The sequence below is a fragment of the Zonotrichia albicollis genome, chromosome 36, assembly GCF_047830755.1.
Source record: "Zonotrichia albicollis isolate bZonAlb1 chromosome 36, bZonAlb1.hap1, whole genome shotgun sequence".
Taxonomy (NCBI): domain Eukaryota; kingdom Metazoa; phylum Chordata; class Aves; order Passeriformes; family Passerellidae; genus Zonotrichia; species Zonotrichia albicollis.
Window position 1 is genome coordinate 185,838 of NC_133854.1, and position 18,560 is coordinate 204,397.

General features: G+C 52.4%; 1 protein-coding gene across 1 annotated transcript in view; it reads right to left on the reverse strand.

Moving 5' to 3' along the window:
- Positions 1 to 16,485, reverse strand: part of DLG4 (discs large MAGUK scaffold protein 4) — a 29,362-nt gene extending 12,877 nt beyond the window's left edge. The window contains 8 exon segments of the mRNA XM_074531438.1: positions 1,678 to 1,792; positions 3,625 to 3,727; positions 4,289 to 4,445; positions 7,156 to 7,294; positions 9,066 to 9,210; positions 11,817 to 11,953; positions 14,761 to 14,930; positions 16,346 to 16,485. Of these exon segments, the coding sequence (XP_074387539.1) occupies positions 1,678 to 1,792; positions 3,625 to 3,727; positions 4,289 to 4,445; positions 7,156 to 7,294; positions 9,066 to 9,210; positions 11,817 to 11,953; positions 14,761 to 14,930; positions 16,346 to 16,479 (1,100 nt within the window). The 5' untranslated portion in view covers positions 16,480 to 16,485.
- Between the last annotated feature and the right edge of the window lie 2,075 nt (positions 16,486 to 18,560).

Below are 18,560 nucleotides of genomic sequence, written 5' to 3' on the forward strand. Positions count from 1 at the left end.
TTGCAAAAAATTTGCAAAAAAAATCACAAAAATTCACAAAAAATCTCAAAATAAAACCCCAGAAAAACATTAAAAAATCCCAAAAACCCCAAATCCCCCAAATATCCCCAAGATCCCAAATCCCAAAAACACCTCAAAAAATGACCAAAACATCACAAAAAAAAATCCCAAAAATTCACAGAAAAATCACAAAAATTCAGAAAAAATCCCCCAAAAAACCCCAAACTGCCCCAAAACCCTCAAAAGTCCTTAAGATCCCAAATCTGAAAAATCCCTCAAAAAATCATGAAAAAATCAGCAAAAAATCCCCAAAAAAACCCTAAAAAATTCACAAAAAAATCCCAAAAAATCACCAAAAAATCACCGAAAAATCCTCAAAACCCCAAAAACCCTCAAAAGTACTTAAGATCCCAAATCTGAAAAATCCCTCAAAAAATCATGAAAAAATCAGCAAAAAATCCCCCAAAAAACCTTAAAAAATTCACAAAAAAATCACAAAAAATCACAGAAAATCACCAGAAAATCCCAAAAAATCACCGAAAAAAATCCCAAAAAATCCCAAAAAATCACCAAAAAAATCCAAAAAAATCCCCAAAAAAAAAAAAAAATCCCAAAATCCCAAAAAAATCCCAAAGAATCCCAAAATGTCCCCACCGGACGTAGAAGCCGCGTTTGGGGTCGCTGCGCAGGGAGGCGCTGCCGGAGCCCAGAGATCCCAAATACCCCAAAAAAAACCCAAAAAAATCCCCTAAACCCCCAAAATCCCCAAGATCCCAATTCTGAAAAATCCCTCAAAAAATCATGAAAAAATCAGCAAAAAATCCCCCAAAAAACCTTAAAAAATTCAAAAAAATTCACAAAAAATCCCCAAAAAATCACAAAAAATCACCAAAAAATCACAAAAAATCACCGAAAAAAATCCAAAAAAAATCCCAAAAAATCCCAAAAATTTCCCAAATGTCCCCAAATGTCCCCAGGTGTCCCCACCGGACGTAGAAGCCGCGTTTGGGGTCGCTGCGCAGGGAGGCGCTGCCGGAACCCAGAGATCCCAAATACCCCAAAAAAAACCCCAAAAAATCCCCAAAACCCTCAAAAGTCCTTAAGATCCCAAATCTAAAAAATCCCTCAAAAAATCATGAAAAATCAGCAAAAAATCCCCAACAAAAACCTAAAAAATTCACAAAAAATCACCAAAAAATCCCAAAAAATCACCGAAAAAAATCCCAAAAAAATCCCAAAAAAATCCCAAAAAATCTCCAAAAATCCTGAAATGTCCCCAAATGTCCCCAGGTGTCCCCAGGTGTCCCCACCGGACGTAGAAGCCGCGTTTGGGGTCGCTGCGCAGGGAGGCGCTGCCGGAGCCCAGAGATCCCAAATACCCCAAAAAAACCCCAAAAAATCCCAAATACATCAAAAAATCCTAAACTCCCCCAAATCATCTAAATCCCCTTGATGTCCCAAATGTCCTCAAGATCCCAAATCTGAAAAAATCTCCAAAAAATGGCCAAAAAAATCACAAAAAATCCTAAAAAATCGCTAAAAAATCAATAAAAAATCACCAAAAAATCACAAAAAATCACAAAAAATCACCGAAAAAAATCACAAAAAAATCACAAAAAATCCCAAAAAATCCCCAAATGTCCCCAAATGTCCCCAGATGTCCCCAGGTGTCCCCACCGGACGTAGAAGCCGCGTTTGGGGTCGCTGCGCAGGGAGGCGCTGCCGGAGCCGAGGCTGCTGCTCAGGAGCTGCTCCCGCAGGTCGTGGATCTTGGCCTCGAAGCGCCCGTACTCTGAAATTTGGGGTGAATTCTTGGGATTTTGGGAAAATTGGGAATTTTGGGATCAAGGAGGGGTTTGGGGGATTTGGGAAAATTGGGAATTTGGGGATTTTTTCTGATTTTTAGGGATTTTTTGGGGATATTTGGGGGATCTTGGCCTCGAAGAGCCCGTACTCTGAAACAATGGGGGGTTTTGGGGTGAATTCTTGGGATTTTGGGAAAATTGGGAATTTTGGGATCAAGAGGGGTTTGGGGGATTTGGGAAAATTGGGAATTTTGGGATTTTTTTCTGATTTTTAGGGATTTTTTGGGGATATCTGGGGGATTTGGCCTCGAAGCGCCCGTACTCTGAAATTTGGGGGGGATTTGGGGTGAATTCTTGGGATTTTGGGAAAATTGGGAATTTTGGGATCAAGGAGGGGTTTGGGGGATTTGGGAAAATTGGGAATTTTGGGAATTTTTTTTCTGATTTTTAGGGATTTTTTGGGGATATTTGGGGGATCTTGGCCTCGAAGCGCCCGTACTCTGAAATTTGGGGTGAATTCCAGGGATTTTGGGAAAATTGGGAATTTTGGGATCAAGGAGGGGTTTGGGGGATTTGGGAAAATTGGGAATTTTGGGAATTTTTTTTCTGATTTTTAGGGATATTTTGGGGATATTTGGGGGATCTTGGCCTCGAAGCGCCCGTACTCTGAAATTTGGGGGGAATTTGGGGTGAATTCCGGGGGATTTGGAAAAATTGGGAATTTTGGGGAATTTTGGGATCGTTGGGGGATTCAGGACATTGAGGGGGTTTTGGTGACCCTTGGGGACATTTGGGGACATTGGGGACATTGGGGACATTGGGGGACATTGGGGACATTTGGGGATATCTGGGGATATTGGGGGTCAATGGGGACATTGGGGACATTGGGGACAGTTGGGGGGACATCTGGGGACATTGGGGGGACATTTGGGGACATCTGGGGACATTGGGGGGATTGGGGGGACATTTGGGGGGACATTTGGGACAGTGGGGACATTTAGTGACCCTTGGGGACATTGCCATGGGTTTGGTGACCCTTGGGGACATTTGGGGACATTTGGGGACATTGGGGGGACATTGGGGTACATTGGGGGACTTTGGGGACACTTGGGGGGACATTTGGGGACATTGGGGACATTGGGGGTCAATGGGAACATTGGGGGGATTGGGAACATTTGGGGACATTGGGGGGACATTGGGGACACTTGGGGGGACATTTGGGGACATTTGGGGACATTGGTGTCACCTTCAGGTCGGGACTGTGCCACCATTGTCCCTGGGGATGGCCTGGGGACACCCTTGGGGACATTTGGTGACCCTTGGGGACACTGCCATGGGTTTGGTGACCCTTGGGGACATTTGGGGACATTGGGGGACATTGGGGACACTTGGGGGGACATTTGGGGACATTGGGGACATTGGGGACATTTGGGGACATTGGGGACATTGGGGGTCATTTGGGGACATTGGGGGACAGTGGGGACATTGGGGACATTGGGGAGATTGGGGACATTGGGGGACATCTGGGGATATTGGAGGTCAATGGGGACATTGGGGACACTGGGGGACATTGGGGGACATTGGGGACATTTGGGGACAGTGGGGACATTGGGGGCATTGGGGGGATTGGGGGACATTGGGGACACTTGGGGGGACATTTGGGGACATTGGGGGACATCGGTGTCACCTTCAGGCCGGGACCGTGCCACCATTGTCCCTGGGGATGGCCTGGGGACACCCTTGGGGACATTGCCATGGGTTTGGTGACCCTTGGGGACATTTGGGGACATTGGGGGACATTTGGGGACATTGGTGTCACCTTCGGGCCGGTACTGGGCCACGATTGTCACCGACTGCCCGGCGTTCTTGAGCGCCAGCGCCGCCTGCTCGTGGGTGGCACCGCGCAGATCGACCCCGTTCACCTGCGGGGACATTCGGGGACATTTGGGGACATTTGGTGGCACTTTGGGGACACGGTTAGGGCAGGGGAAATGGGGGAAAAATGGGAAATTTTGGGAAAAATTGGGGGAAAATGGGGCCAAAAAGGACATTTAGGGACACCTGGGGACACCAAGGACAGGTGGGGACACCCTGGGGACACCCTGGGGACACCCTGGGGACACCCTGGGCACCTCGGGACCCCTTCCCATGGTGAGGATGATGATGGTGACAACCAAAAACCCCAAAAACCTCCACAAAAAACCCAAAAAACCCCAAAAATCACTCAAACCACCCCATTCCACTGCCACCCCAGGTGCCACCAGGTGTCCCCAAGTGCCACCAAGGGGATGTGACACCTTGGGGACACTCTGAGGACGACCTGGGACCCCTTCTCACGGTGATGATGATGATGGTGGAGACCAAAAACCCCAAAAAAACCCCAAAAAAACCCCAAAAATCGCCCAAACCGCCCCATTCCACCCCTTCTCCCGGTGTCCCCAAGTGCCACCAGGTGTCCCCAGGGTGTCCCCAGGGCCACCCACCGAGAGGATCTGGTCGCCCTTGCGCAGCTCCCCGCTGAGGTCGGCCGGGCCGCCGGCCAGGATGAAGGAGATGAAGATCCCCTCGCCGTCCTCGCCGCCCACGATGTTGAAGCCCAGCCCGGTGGAGCCGCGCGGGATCACGATGCGCCGCGGGTCCCTGCGGACAGCGGGGACATTGGGGACATTTGGGGACATCGGGGACATCGGGGGGATTGGGGACATTTGGGGACATTGGGGACGTTGGGGACATTGGGGGCGTTGGGGGCATTGGGGACGTTGGGGATGTTTGAGATGTTGGGGAAAAAAAATGGGGAAAAATGGGAGAAAATTGGGAAAAAATGAGATTTGGGGACATTGGGGTCATTGGGAGGATTGGGGACATTGGGGGGATTTGGGGACGTTGGGGACGTTGGGGGCATTGGGGGGATTGGGGATATCGGGGGGATTGGGGGACATTGGGGGGATTAGGGGACATGTGGGGGATTGGGGACGTTGGGGATGTTTGGGATGTTGGGGAAAAAAATGGGGGAAAATTGGGAAAATTGAGATTTGGGGACACTGTGGTCATTGGGGGGATTGGGGACATTGTGGGGATTTGAGGACATTGGGGGGATTGGGGGGAATTGGGGACACTGGGGAAAAAATAGGGGAAATTGAGATTTGGGGACATTGGGGACATTGGGGACGTTGGGGGGATTGGGGGCATTGGGGATGTTTGGGATGTTGGGGAAAAAAATGGGAGGAAATTGGAAAAATTGAGATTTGGGGTCATTGAGAGGGTTGGGGACATTGTGGGGCATTGGGGACGTTGGGGATGTTGGGGAAAAAATGGGGAAAATTGGGAAAAATGAGATTTGGGGACATTGGGGACATTGGGGGGATTGGGGACATTTGGGACATTGGGGGGATTGGGGGGAATTTGGGACACTGGGGAAAAAATAGGGGAAATTGAGATTTGGGACATTGGGGACATTTGGGGACGTTGGGGATGTTTGGGATGTCGGGGAAAAAAAATGGGAGGAAATTGGGAAAAATGAGATTTGGGGACATTGAGAGGGTTGGGGACATTGTGGGGCATTGGGGACGTTGGGGATGTTGGGGAAAAAAATGGGGAAAATTGGGAAAAATGAGATTTGGGGACATTGGGGACATTGGGGGGATTGGGGACATTGAGGGGATTGGGGACATTTTGGGGGATTTGAGGACATTGGGGACATTGGGGGGATTGGGGACTTTGGGGACGTTGGGGGGATTGGGGGCGTTGGGGATGTTTGGGATGTTGGGGAAAAAAAATGGGAGGAAATTGGGAAAAATGAGATTTGGGGACATTGGGGGGATTGGGGACATTGGGGACATGGAGGGACGTTTGGGGCATTTGGGGACATTGGGGGGATTGGGGACACTTTGGGGGATTTGAGGACATTTTGGGGGATTTGGGGACACTGGGGGGATTGGGGACATTGGGGGCATTGGGGATGTTTGAGATGTTGGGGAAAAAAATGGGAGGAAATTGGGAAAAATGAGATTTGGGGACATTGGGGACATTGGGGGGATTGAGGACATTGTGGGGGATTTGGGGACATTGAGGGGATTTAGGATATCGGGGACATTGGGGGACATTGGGGGTGTCAGGGGCATTAAGGACACCCCTGAGTGACCTTGAATGACCCTTGGGGACCCTGAGTGACCCTTGGGGATCCTGAGTGACCCTTGGGGACATTTGGGGATGGGACCCTGAGTGATCCCTGGGGACCCTGAGTGACCTTTGGGGACCCTCACTGACCCCTGGGGACCCTGAGTGACCCTTGGGGACATTGGGGACATTTGGGGACATCGGGGACAGACCTGGGGACGTCGTTGTCGGGCAGCAGCTCCTTGGGGCCGGGCGAGAAGGACACTGGGGACCCTGAGTGACCCTTGGGGACCCTGAGTGACCCCTGGGGACCCTGAGTGACCCTTGGGGACCCTGAGTGACCTTTGGGGACATTGGGGACAGACCTGGGGACGTCATTATCGGGCAGCAGCTCCTTGGGGCTGGGTGAGAAGGACACTGGGGACCCTGAGTGACCCTTGGGGACCCTGAGTGACCCTTGGGGACATTTGGGGACGGGATCCTGAGTGACCCCTGGGGACCCTGAGTGACCCTTGGGGACCCTGAGTGACCTTTGGGGACATTGGGGACAGACCTGGGGACGTCGTCGTCGGGCAGCAGCTCCTTGGGGCCGGGCGAGAAGGACACTGGGGACAGCCCTGAGTGACCCCTGGGGACCCTGAGTGACCCCTGAGTGACCCTTGGGGACATTTGGGGACGTCGGGGACAGACCTGGGGACGTCGTCGTCAGGCAGCAGCTCCTTGGGGCCGGGCGAGAAGGACACTGGGGACAGCCCTGAGTGACCCCTGGGGACCCTGAGTGACCTTTGGGGACCCTTGGGGACATTTGGGGACATTGGGGACAGACCTGGGGACGTCGTCGTCGGGCAGCAGCTCCTTGGGGCCGGGCGAGAAGGACACTGGGGACAGCCCTGAGTGACCCCTGGGGACCCTGAGTGACCTTTGGGGACCCTTGGGGACATTTGGGGACATTGGGGACAGACCTGGGGACGTCGTCGTCGGGCAGCAGCTCCTTGGGGCCGGGCGAGAAGGACACTGGGGACAGCCCTGAGTGACCCCTGGGGACCCTGAGTGACCTTTGGGGACCCTTGGGGACATTTGGGGACATTGGGGACAGACCTGGGGACGTCGTCGTCGGGCAGCAGCTCCTTGGGGCCGGGCGAGAAGGACACTGGGGACAGCCCTGAGTGACCCCTGGGGACCCTGAGTGACCTTTGGGGACCCTTGGGGACATTTGGGGACATTGGGGACAGACCTGGGGACGTCGTCGTCGGGCAGCAGCTCCTTGGGGCCGGGCGAGAAGCGCCGCGGGGACGTCGGGGTCAGCGCCGGGGGGAACTCGGGGCCCAGGAAACTCTGGGGGGGCAGCTCCGAGTCCAGGTGGGCCGAGTACGCTGGGGACAGTGGGGACAGTTGGGGACACTGGGGACATTGGGGACATTGGGGAGATTGGGGACACTGGGGACACTGGGGATATTGGGGACAGTGGAGACATTGGGGACATTGCGGACATTGGGGACATTGGGGACATTGGGGACATGGGGACATTGGGGACAGTGGGGTCAGTTGGAGACAGTGGGGACACTGGGGACAGTGGGGACAGTTGGGGACATTGGGGATAGTGGGGGACATTGGGGACATTGGGGACAGTGGGGGACATTGGGGACATTGGGGACAGTTGGGGACATTGGGGATAGTGGGGGACATTGGGGACATTGGGGACAGTGGGGGACATTGGGGACATTGGGGACATTGGAGACATTGGGGGCATTGGGGACAGTGGGGACAGTTGGGGACATTTGGGACACTGGGGACATTGGGGACAATGGGGACATTGGGGACAGTGGGGACAGTTGGGGACATTGGGGACAGTTGGGGACACTGGGGACATTGGGGACATGGGGGGATATCACGGCAATTCAGGACATTGGGGACATTGGGGACACAAAGGGACATTTGCCGACAAGGACAAGGACAGGGGGGGTCCCACCACCACCAATGTCCCTCCCCAGTGTCCCCAAATGTCCCCATTGTCCCCAATGTCCTCAATGTCTCTCTACTGTCCCCAGTGTCCTCAGTGTCCCCTTAATCTCCCAATATTCCAAATTCTCCCCAACATCTCTGATGTCCCCAATGTCCCCAACATCCCCAGTGTCCCCAGTCCCCCTCAATGTCCCCAATGTCCCCAATGTCCCCCCAGTGTCCCCAATGTCCCCATTGTCCCTCAATGTCCCCAATGTCTCCAGTGTCCCCAATTCCCCCAATCCCCCACTGTCCCCAATGTCCCCAATTACCCTCAATGTCCCCATTGTCCCCACTGTCCCCAGTCCCCCTCAATGTCCCCAGTGCCCCTCAATGTCCCCAATGTCCCCAACGTCCCCAATCCCCCCAATGTCCCCAATCCCCCCAATGTCCCCAATGTCCCCAATGTCCCCAACGTCCCCAATCCCCCCAATGTCCCCAATGTCCCCCAATGTCCCCAATGTCCCCAACGTCCCCAATTCCCCCAATCTCCCAATGTCCCCAGTGCCCCCAATTCCCCCAATTCCCCCAATGTCCCCAATGTCCCCAATGTCCCCAATGTCCCCAATGTCCCCAGTGTCCCCAATTCCCCCAATCCCCCACTGTCCCCAATGTCCTCAATTACCCTCAATGTCCCCAATCCCCCCAATGTCCCCAATTCCCCCATCTCCCCAATGTCCCCAATGTCCCCATCTCCCCAATGTCCCCAATCCCCCAATCCCCCAATGTCCCCAATGTCCCCAATGTCCCCAGTGTCCCCAGTCCCCCTCAATGTCCCCAATGTCCCCAGTGCCCCCAATTCCCCCAATCTCCCCAATGTCCCCAATTCCCCCAATCTCCCCAATGTCCCCAATGCCCCCAATGTCCCCAATGTCCCCAGTGTCCCCAGTGTCCCCAGTCCCCCTCAATGTCCCCTCAATGTCCCCAATGTCCCCAATTCCCCCAATCCCCCCAATGTCCCCAATGTCCCCAATGTCCCCAGTCCCCCTCAATGTCCCCAGTGCCCCTCAATGTCCCCAATGTCCCCACTGTCCCCAATGTCCCCAGTGTCCCCAATGTCCCCAGTGCCCCCAATTCCCCCAGTCTCCCTCAATCTCCCCAATGTCCCCAGTGTCCCCCTCAATGTCCCCACGTGTCACTCACAGCCGGTGACATCCGGTGGCCCGTAGGTGTCCCCCAGGCCGGGCACGGTGGCCTTGGCCACCCGCAGGTACACCACGTCGTAGGTGTTCTTGAGCGCCGCCACCGCGTCCTCGTGCATGACATCCTCCAGGCTGACGTTGTTCACCTGGGGACATTGGGGACATTGGGGACACTGGGGACATTGGGGACATTGGGGACAATGGGGACATTGGGGACACTGGGGGCATTGGGGACAATGGGGACATTGGGGACATTGGGGACATTGGGGACAGTGGGGACACTGGGGACAGTGGGGACAATGGGGACAGTGGGGACATTGGGGACATTGGAGGGATTGGGGACACTGAGGGGATTTGAGACATTGTGGATACTGGGGACATTGGGGACACTGGGGACAGTGGGGACACTGGGGACAGTGGGGACATTGGGGACAGTGGGGACAATGGGGAGAATGGGGACATTGGGGACACTGGGGACAATGGGGACATTGGGGGATTGGGGACATTGGGGACAGTGGGGACATTGGGGACATTGAGGGGCACTGGGGACACTGGGGACAGTGGGGACAATGGGGATATTGGGGACATTGGGGACAATGGGGACACTGGGGACATTGGGGACATTGGGGGCATTGGGGACACTGGGGACATTGGGGGCATTGGAGGGATTGGGGACATTGGGGACACTGGGGACAATGGGGACATTGGGGACAATGGGGACATTGAGGGGGACTGGGGACATTGGGGACATTGGGGACATTGTTCACCTGGGGACATCGGGGACATTCGGGGGTTTGGGACATTGTGGGGGATTGGGGACAACAGGGACATTGAGAACATTGGGGACATTGGAGACATTGGGGACATAGGAGGGTTTGGGGACATCAGGAGGGTTTGGGGACACTGGAGGGTTTGGGGACACTGGGGACACTGGGGACATCAGGAGGGTTTGGGGACATCAGGAGGGTTTGGGGACACTGGAGGGTTTGGGGACACTGGGGACACTGGGGACATCAGGAGGGTTTGGGGACATCAGGAGGGTTTGGGGACACTGGAGGGTTTGGGGACACTGGAGGGTTTGGGACATTTGGGGGGGGGGATTTGGGACATTGGGGACATCAAGGCCAGGGGATCAGGGGACACACGGACACAGGGAGGGGACATGGGGACAGCAGTGCCACCACCCCACCCCGGCCACCCCCCCCCCCCGATGTCCCCAACACCCCCAATGTCCCCACAATGTCCCCAAAGCCCCCCAAAATCTCCCAGATGTCCCCAATCTCCCTTTAACCCTCGATGTCCCCAACCCCCCCAAGCTGTCCCCAATGTCCCCAAAACCCCCTGATGTCCCCAAGCCCCCATTAACCCCCAATGTCCCCAACCCCGTGGATGTCCCCAATGTCCCCAAACCTCCCAGATGTCCCCAATGTCCCCAATCCCCCAAACTCCCAGGTGTCCCCAACCTCCCCAATGTCCCCATTGTCCCCAATCCCTCATTAACCCCTGATGTCCCCAATGTCCCCAAACCCCCCAGGTGTCCCCAGCACCCCCCAACCCCCCAATGTCCCCAGTGTCCCCAATGTCCCCAACACCCCCCAGATGTCCCCAGTGTCCCCAGGTGTCCCCATTGTCCTCAGTGTCCCCAATCCCCCATTAAACCCTGATGTCCCCAATGTCCCCAGGTGTTTCCAGCACCCCCCACCCCCCCGCTGTCCCCAGTGTCCCCAGTGTCCCCAACCCCTCATTAACCCCTGATGTCCCCAATGTCCCCAAACCCTCCAATGTTCCCGGTGTCCCCAATGTCCCCAACTCCCCCAAATGTCCCCAATGTCCCCAAACCCCCCCGGTGTCCCCGTTGTCCCCAACTCACGGCCAGGATCTTGTCCCTTAATCCCCCCAATGTCCCCGGTGTCCCCAAACCTCCCAATGTCCCCAACTCCCCAAATGTCCCCAATGTCCCCAAACCCCCCCAGGTGTCCCCACTGTCCCCAACTCACGGCCAGGATCTTGTCCCCACTCCCCCAATGTCCCCAGCACCCCCCAAACACCCCATTGTCCCCATTGTCCCCAATCCCCCATTAAACCCTGATGTCCCCAATGTCCCCAGGTGTCCCCAGCACCCCCCACCCCCCGCTGTCCCCAGTGTCCCCAACCCCTCATTAACCCCTGATGTCCCCAATGTCCCCAAACCCCCCAATGTCCCCAGTGTCCCCAATCCCCCATTAAACCCTGATGTCCCCAATGTCCCCAGGTGTCCCCAGCACCCCCCACCCCCCCGCTGTCCCCATTGTCCCCCAGTGTCCCCAATCCCTCATTAACCCCTGATGTCCCCAATGTCCCCCAAACCCCCCAATGTTCCTGGTGTCCCCAATGTCCCCAACTCCCCCAAATGTCCCCAATGTCCCCAAACCCCCCAGGTGTCCCCAATGTCCCCAACTCCCCCAAATGTCCCCAATGTCCCCAAACCCCCCCAGGTGTCCCCACTGTCCCCAACTCACAGCCAGGATCTTGTCCCTTAATCCCCCCAATGTCCCCGGTGTCCCCAAACCCCCCAATGTCCCCAACTCCCCCAAATGTCCCCAATGTCCCCAAACCCCCCAGGTGTCCCCACTGTCCCCAACTCACGGCCAGGATCTTGTCCCTTAATCCCCCCAATGTCCCCGGTGTCCCCAAACCCCCCAATGTCCCCAACTCCCCCAAATGTCCCCAATGTCCCCAAACCCCCCCGGTGTCCCCACTGTCCCCAACTCACGGCCAGGATCTTGTCCCCGACCTGCAGCCGCCCGTCCTTGTGCGCCGCCCCCCCCTCGATGACCTTGGTGACGTAGATGCTGTTGTCCCCCGGGATGTGCTGGTTGCCCACGCCCCCCGCGATGCTGAACCCCAGACCTGCCCGGGGGACACCGGTGTCACCTCCCCCCCGCTGTCACCCCCCCCCCGGTGGCACCTCTGTCACCGTTACTGTCACCGGTACTGTCACCGTTACTGTCACCCCCGTTTTGTTGTTGTTGTCATCTCCCCTTTGTCACTTTTCGTTGTCACCTCCCCCCCGCTGTCACCCCCCCCCTCGGTGGCACCTCTGTCACCGTTACTGTCACTGTGATTGTCACCGTTACTGTCACCGTTATTGTCACCGTTATTGTCACCGTTATTGTCGCCGTTACTGTCACCCCCATTTTGTTGTTGCTGTCATCTCCCCTTTGTCACCTCCCCCTTTGTCACTTTTCATTGTCACCTCCCCCCCGCTGTCACCACCCCCCCCCCAGTGGCATCTCTGTCACCGTTACTGTCACCGTTACTGTCACCGTTACTGTCACCGTTATTGTCACCGTTATTGTCACCGTTGTTGTCACCGTTACTGTCACCGTTACTGTCACTGTTACTGTCACCGTTACTGTCACCGTTATTGTCACCGTTATTGTCACCGTTGTTGTCACCATTACTGTCACCGTTACTGTCACTGTGACTGTCACCATTATTGTCACCGTTACTGTCACCGTTACTGTCACTGTTACTGTCACCGTTACTGTCACCGTTATTGTCACTGTTACTGTCACCGTTACTGTCACCGTTACTGTCACCGTTACTGTCACCGTTACTGTCACTGTTACTGTCACCGTTACTGTCACCGTTGTTGTCACCGATACTGTCACCGTTGTTGTCACTGTTATTGTTGCCGTTATTGTCACGTTACTGTCACCGTTACTGTCACCGTTACTGTCACCGTTACTGTCGCCATTAGTGTCACCGTTACTGTCACTGTTGTTGTCACCTCCCCTTTGTCACCTCCACATTGTCACCCCCCCCCTCCATGGTGTCACCATTGTCACCCCCATTTTGTTGTTGTTCCCTCCTTGACACCTCTCCCATTGTCACCTTTCATTGTCACCTCCACATTGTCACCACTGTCACCTGTGTCACCTCCCTGCTGTGGTGTCACCCTTGTCACCATTGTCACCGTTGTCACCTCTGTCACCCCCATTTTGTCACCTTTTGTTGTTCCCTCCTTGTCGCCTCCCCTTTGTCACCTCTCCCACTTTAACCCCCCCATTGACACCTTTCATTGTCACCTCCCATCGTCACCATTGTCACCTTTCATTGTCACCTGTGTCACCTCTGCCATTGTCACCACTGTCACCTGTGTCACCTCTGTCACCTCCCATTGTCACCTCTCCCCGCTTTAACCCCCCCATTGTCACCTCCCATTGTCACCTCCCATTGTCACCACTGTCCCCTGTGTCACCTCTGTCACCTCCCATTGTCACCTCTCCCACTTTAACCCCCCCATTGTCACCTCTGATTGTCACCTCCCATCGTCACCATTGTCACCTTTCATTGTCACCTGTGTCACCTCTGCCACTGTCACCTCCCATTGTCACCTCTCCCCCACTGTCACCTCTGCCATTGTCACCACTGTCACCTCCCATTGTCACCACTGTCACCTGTGTCACCTCTGTCACCTCCCATTGTCACCTCTGATTGTCACCTCCCATTGCCACTTCCCCTTTGTCACCTCTCCCACTTTAACCCCCCCCATTGTCACCTCCCATTGTCACCATTGTCACCTTTCATTGTCACCTGTGTCACCTCTCCCCACTGTCACCCCTGCCATTGCCACCACTGTCCCCTGTGTCACCTCTGTCACCTCCCACTGTCACCTCTCCCCACTGTCACCTCCGATTGTCACCTTTCATTGTCACCTCCCATCATTACCATTGTCACCTTTCATTGTCACCTGTGTCACCTCTCCCCACTGTCACCTCTGATTGTCACCTCCCATTGCCACCACTGTCACCTGTGTCACCTCTCCCCACTGTCACCTCCCATTGTCACCTCCCATTGTCACCCTTTCATTGTCACCTGTGTCACCTCTGATTGTCACCTCCCATTGTCACCACTGTCACCTGTGTCACCTCTCCTGATTGTCACCTCCCACTGTCACCTCCCACTGTCACCACTGTCCCCCGTGTCCCCCCTCTGTCACCTCCCCCGTTGTCCCCTGGGAGGTCCCCAAATGTCCCCAAATGTCCCCAAATTTGGGGCTCCTGAGGGGAATTTGGGGGAATTTTTGGCCCCTGAGGGGAATTTTGGGCTGAATTTGGGGGATTTTGGGGAATTTCGGGGAGGGATTTTGGGGAATTTTGGGGTTCCCAGGTGGATTTTGGGGTCCTGGGGCAGATTTTATGGATTTTATGGATTTTCAGGTGGATTTTGCTGTTCCCAGGATGATTTTTGGGCTGGATTTTGAGGATTTTGGGGAGATTTTTCAGGGATTTTGGGCGGGATTTTGGGCTGGATTTTGGGGTAGATGTCATGGATTTTGGGGTAGATTTCAGATATTTTGAGCTGGATTTCAGAGATTTTGGAGTGGATTTTGGGGTGGATGTCATGGATTTTGGGGTGGATTTTTGGGCTGGATTTTGGGGATTTTGGAGTGGATTTTGGGGTAGATGACATGCACATTGGCTGGATTTTTGGGCTGGATTTTGGGGATTTTGTGCCGGATTTTGGGGTAGATGTCACGGATTTTGGGGTGGATTTTTGGGCTGGATTTCAGGGATTTTGGGCTGGATTTTGGGGTAGATGCCATGGATTTTGGGGTGGATTTCAGGGATTTTGGGCTGGATTTCGAGCTAGATTTGTGGGGTTTCAGGAATTTTGGGATTTTGGGGCGAATGTGGGGATTTTTTGGGTACCTTTGGGCCCTTTGATGAGCTTGACCTCCACCACCCTCTCGGCCGGCACCTTCCTCCTCATCACGTAGAGCCGAACCACGGCCCCGGCCTCCTTGAGCGCCTCCACGGCCGCCGAGTGCGGCACCTCCCGCACGTCGGCCTCGTTCACAAACAGGATGCTGTCATTGACCCTGGTTTGGGGAAAAACGGGGGGTTTTGGGAAAAAATCCGGGATTTCTGGGAAAAAATCCCGAATTTTTGGGGAAAAATCTGAAATTTTTGGGGTTTTTTTGTGAATTTTAGGAGGTTTTGGGTGAGTTTGGGGGCACCTCCCGCACGTTGGCATCATTCACAAACAGGATGCTGTCGTTCACCCTGGGTTGGGGGAAATTCAAGGGGTTTTGGGAAAAAATCCGGGATTTTGGGAAAAAAATCACGAATTTTTGGGGGATTTTTTGGAATTTTTTGGGAATTTTGGGGGGTTTCAGGGTGGTTTGGGGGCACCTCCCGCACATCGGCCTCAATCACAAACAGGATGCTGTCACTGACCCTGGATTGGGGGAAATTCAAGGGGTTTTGGGAAAAAATCCCGAATTTTTTGAAAAAATCTGAAATTTTTGGGGGATTTTTTGGAATTTTTTGGGAATTTTGGGGGGTTTCAGGGTGGTTTGGGCCGTTCTGGGGGCACCTCCCGCACGTCGGCCTCGTTCACAAACAGGATGCTGTCATTGACCCTGGGTTGGGGGAAATTCAAGGGGTTTTGGGAAAAAATCCGGGATTTCTGGGAAAAAATCCCGAATTTTTGGGAAAAAATCCTGAATTTTTTGGAAAAAATCTGAAATTTTGGGGGATTTTTGGGGATTTTTTGGGGATTTTGGGGCGGTTCTAGGGGAGGTTTGGGGGCATCTCCCAGATATTGGCCTCATTCACAAACAGGATGCTGTCGTTCACCCTGGATTTGGGGGAAATTCAAGGGGTTTTGGGAAAAAAATCCAGGATTTTTGGGAAAAAATCCCGAATTTTTGGGAAAAAATCTGAAATTTTGGGGGGATTTTTTGGGATTTTTGGGGGGTTTCAGGGTGGTTTGGGGCGGTTCTGGGGGCACCTCCTGCACGTCGGCCTCGTTCACAAACAGGATGCTGTCACTGACCCTGGGTTGGGGGAAATTCAAGGGGTTTTGGGAAAAAATCCCGAATTTTTGGAAAAAAATCTGAAATTTTTGGGGATTTTTGGGGATTTTTTGGGATTTTTGGGGGGTTTCAGGGTGGTTTGGGGGCACCTCCTGCATGTTGGCATCATTCACAAACAGGATGCTGTCATTGACCCTGGTTTGGGGGAAATTCAAGGGGTTTTGGGAAAAAATCCAGGATTTCTGGGAAAAAATCCCGAATTTTTGGGAAAAAATCCCGAATTTCTGGGAAAAAATCTGAAATTTTTGGGAATTTTTTGGGGATGTTTTGGGGATTTTGGGGGTTTCAGGGTGGTTTGGGGTTGTTTTGGATGAGTTTGGGGTGGTTTATAGGGAGTTTTGGGTGGATTTTGGGTTTTTGAGGGTCCTGAACCCAATTTTGGGGTGATTTTTGGTGATTTTGGGGTCATTTCTCACCTGAGCCGCCCGTCCTGGGCCGCGGCGCCGCCGGGGATGATTTTGGTGATGAAGATCCCGGGGTCGTCCCCGACGTGGGGGTTGTCGGTGCCGCCCGCGATGCTGAACCCCAACCCCGAGTTCCCCTGCGGCATTTTGGGGTCCAGTTAGAGCCAAAACACCCCAAAAAACCCCCAAAACCCACCCCCAAAACCCCCAGAACAGCCAGATGCTGAAAAAATCCTAAAATACAAAAAAAATCCCTCAAAAAACAACAAAAAATTGAATTTTTGGGGTTTTTTTGGGGTTCCCAGGTGGATTTTGGGGTCCAGTTAGACCCAAAATAACCCCAAAAAAATCACAAAATTCACCCCCAAAACCCCCAGAACAGCCAGATGCTGAAAAAATCCTAAAATACAAAAAAAATCCCTCAAAAAATAACAAAAAATTGAATTTTTGGGGTTTTTTTTGGGGGGTCCCAGATGGATTTTGGGGTCCAGTTAGACCCAAAATAACCCAAAAAAAGCCCAAAATTCACCCCATAAACCCACAGAACAACCAGACCCTAAAAACCCTAAAAAACAAAAAAAGTCCCTCAAAAAATAACAAAAAATTGAATTTTTGGGGTTTTTTTTGGGGTTCCCAGGTGGATTTTGGGGTCCAGTTAGAACCAAAAAAACCCCAAAACCCACCCCCAAAACCCCCAGAACAGCCAGATGCTGAAAAAATCCTAAAATACAAAAAAAAATCCCTCCAAAAACCACAAAAAATTGAATTTTTGGGGTTTTTTTTGGGGGGTTCCCAGATGGATTTTGGGGTCCAGTTAGACCCAAAATAACCCAAAAAAAACCCAAAATCCACCCCATAAACCCACAGAACAGCCAGACCCTAAAACCATGAAAAATCCCTCAAAAAACAACAAAAAATTGAATTTTTGGGGTTTTTTTTGGGGTTCCCAGGTGGATTTTGGGGTCCTGTTAGACCCAAAATAACCCAAAAAACCCCAAAATTCACCCCCAGAACAACCAGACCCTAAAAACCATTAAAAAATCCCTCGAAAAATAACAAAAAATTGAATTTTTGGGGTTTTTTTTTGGGGTTCCCAGGTGGATTTTGGGGTCCAGTTAGAGCCAAAATAACCCAAAAAACCCCAAAATTCACCCCATAAATCCCCAGAACAGCCAGACCCTTAAAACCATTAAAAATCATTAAAAAAATAACAAAAAATTGAATTTTGGGGTTTTTTTGGGGTTCCCAGATGGATTTTGGGGTCCAGTTAGACCCAAAATAACCCAAAAAAATCCAAAATTCACCCCATAAACCCACAGAACAGCCAGACCCAAAAAACCATTAAAAATCCCTAAAAAAATAAGAAAAAAATTGAATTTTTGGGGTTTTTTTTGGAGGGTCCCAGATGGATTTTGGGGTCCTGTTAGAACCAAAAAATCCCAAAATTCACCCCCAAAACCCCCAGAACAGCCAGACCCTAAAAACCATTAAAAATCCCTAAAAAAATAACAAAAAATTGAATTTTTGGGGTTTTTTTTTGGGGTTCCCAGGTGGATTTTGGGGTCCAGTTAGACCCAAAAAACCCCAAAATTCACCCCAAAACCCCCAGAACAACCAGACCAAAAAACCATAAAAAATCACTCAAAAAACAACAAAAAATTGAATTTTTGGGTTTTTTTTGGGGCTCCCAGATGGATTTTGGGGTCCTGTTAGACCCAAAATACCCCAAAAAACCCCCAAAACCCACCCCCAAAACCCCCAGAACAGCCAGATGCTGAAAAAATCCTAAAATACAAAAAAAATCCCTCAAAAAACAACAAAAAATTGAATTTTTGGGGGTTTTTTGGGGTTCCAAGATGGATTTTGGGGTCCAGTTAGAGCCAAAATAACCCCAAAAAATCCAAAATTCACCCCCAAAACCCCCAGAACAGCCAGACCCTAAAAACCATTAAAAATCCCTAAAAAAATAACAAAAAATTGAATTTTTGGGGGTTTTTTTGGGATTCCCAGATGGATTTTGGGGTCCAGTTAGAGCCAAAATAACCCAAAAAATCCCAAAATTCACCCCCAAAACCCCCAGAACAGCCAGACCCTAAAAACCATAAAAATCCTTCACAAAACAACAAAAAATTGAATATTTGGGGGTTTTTTTGGGGGGTCCCAGGTGGATTTTGGGGTCCAGTTAGAACCAAAATAACCCAAAAAAATCCCAAAATTCACCCCCAAA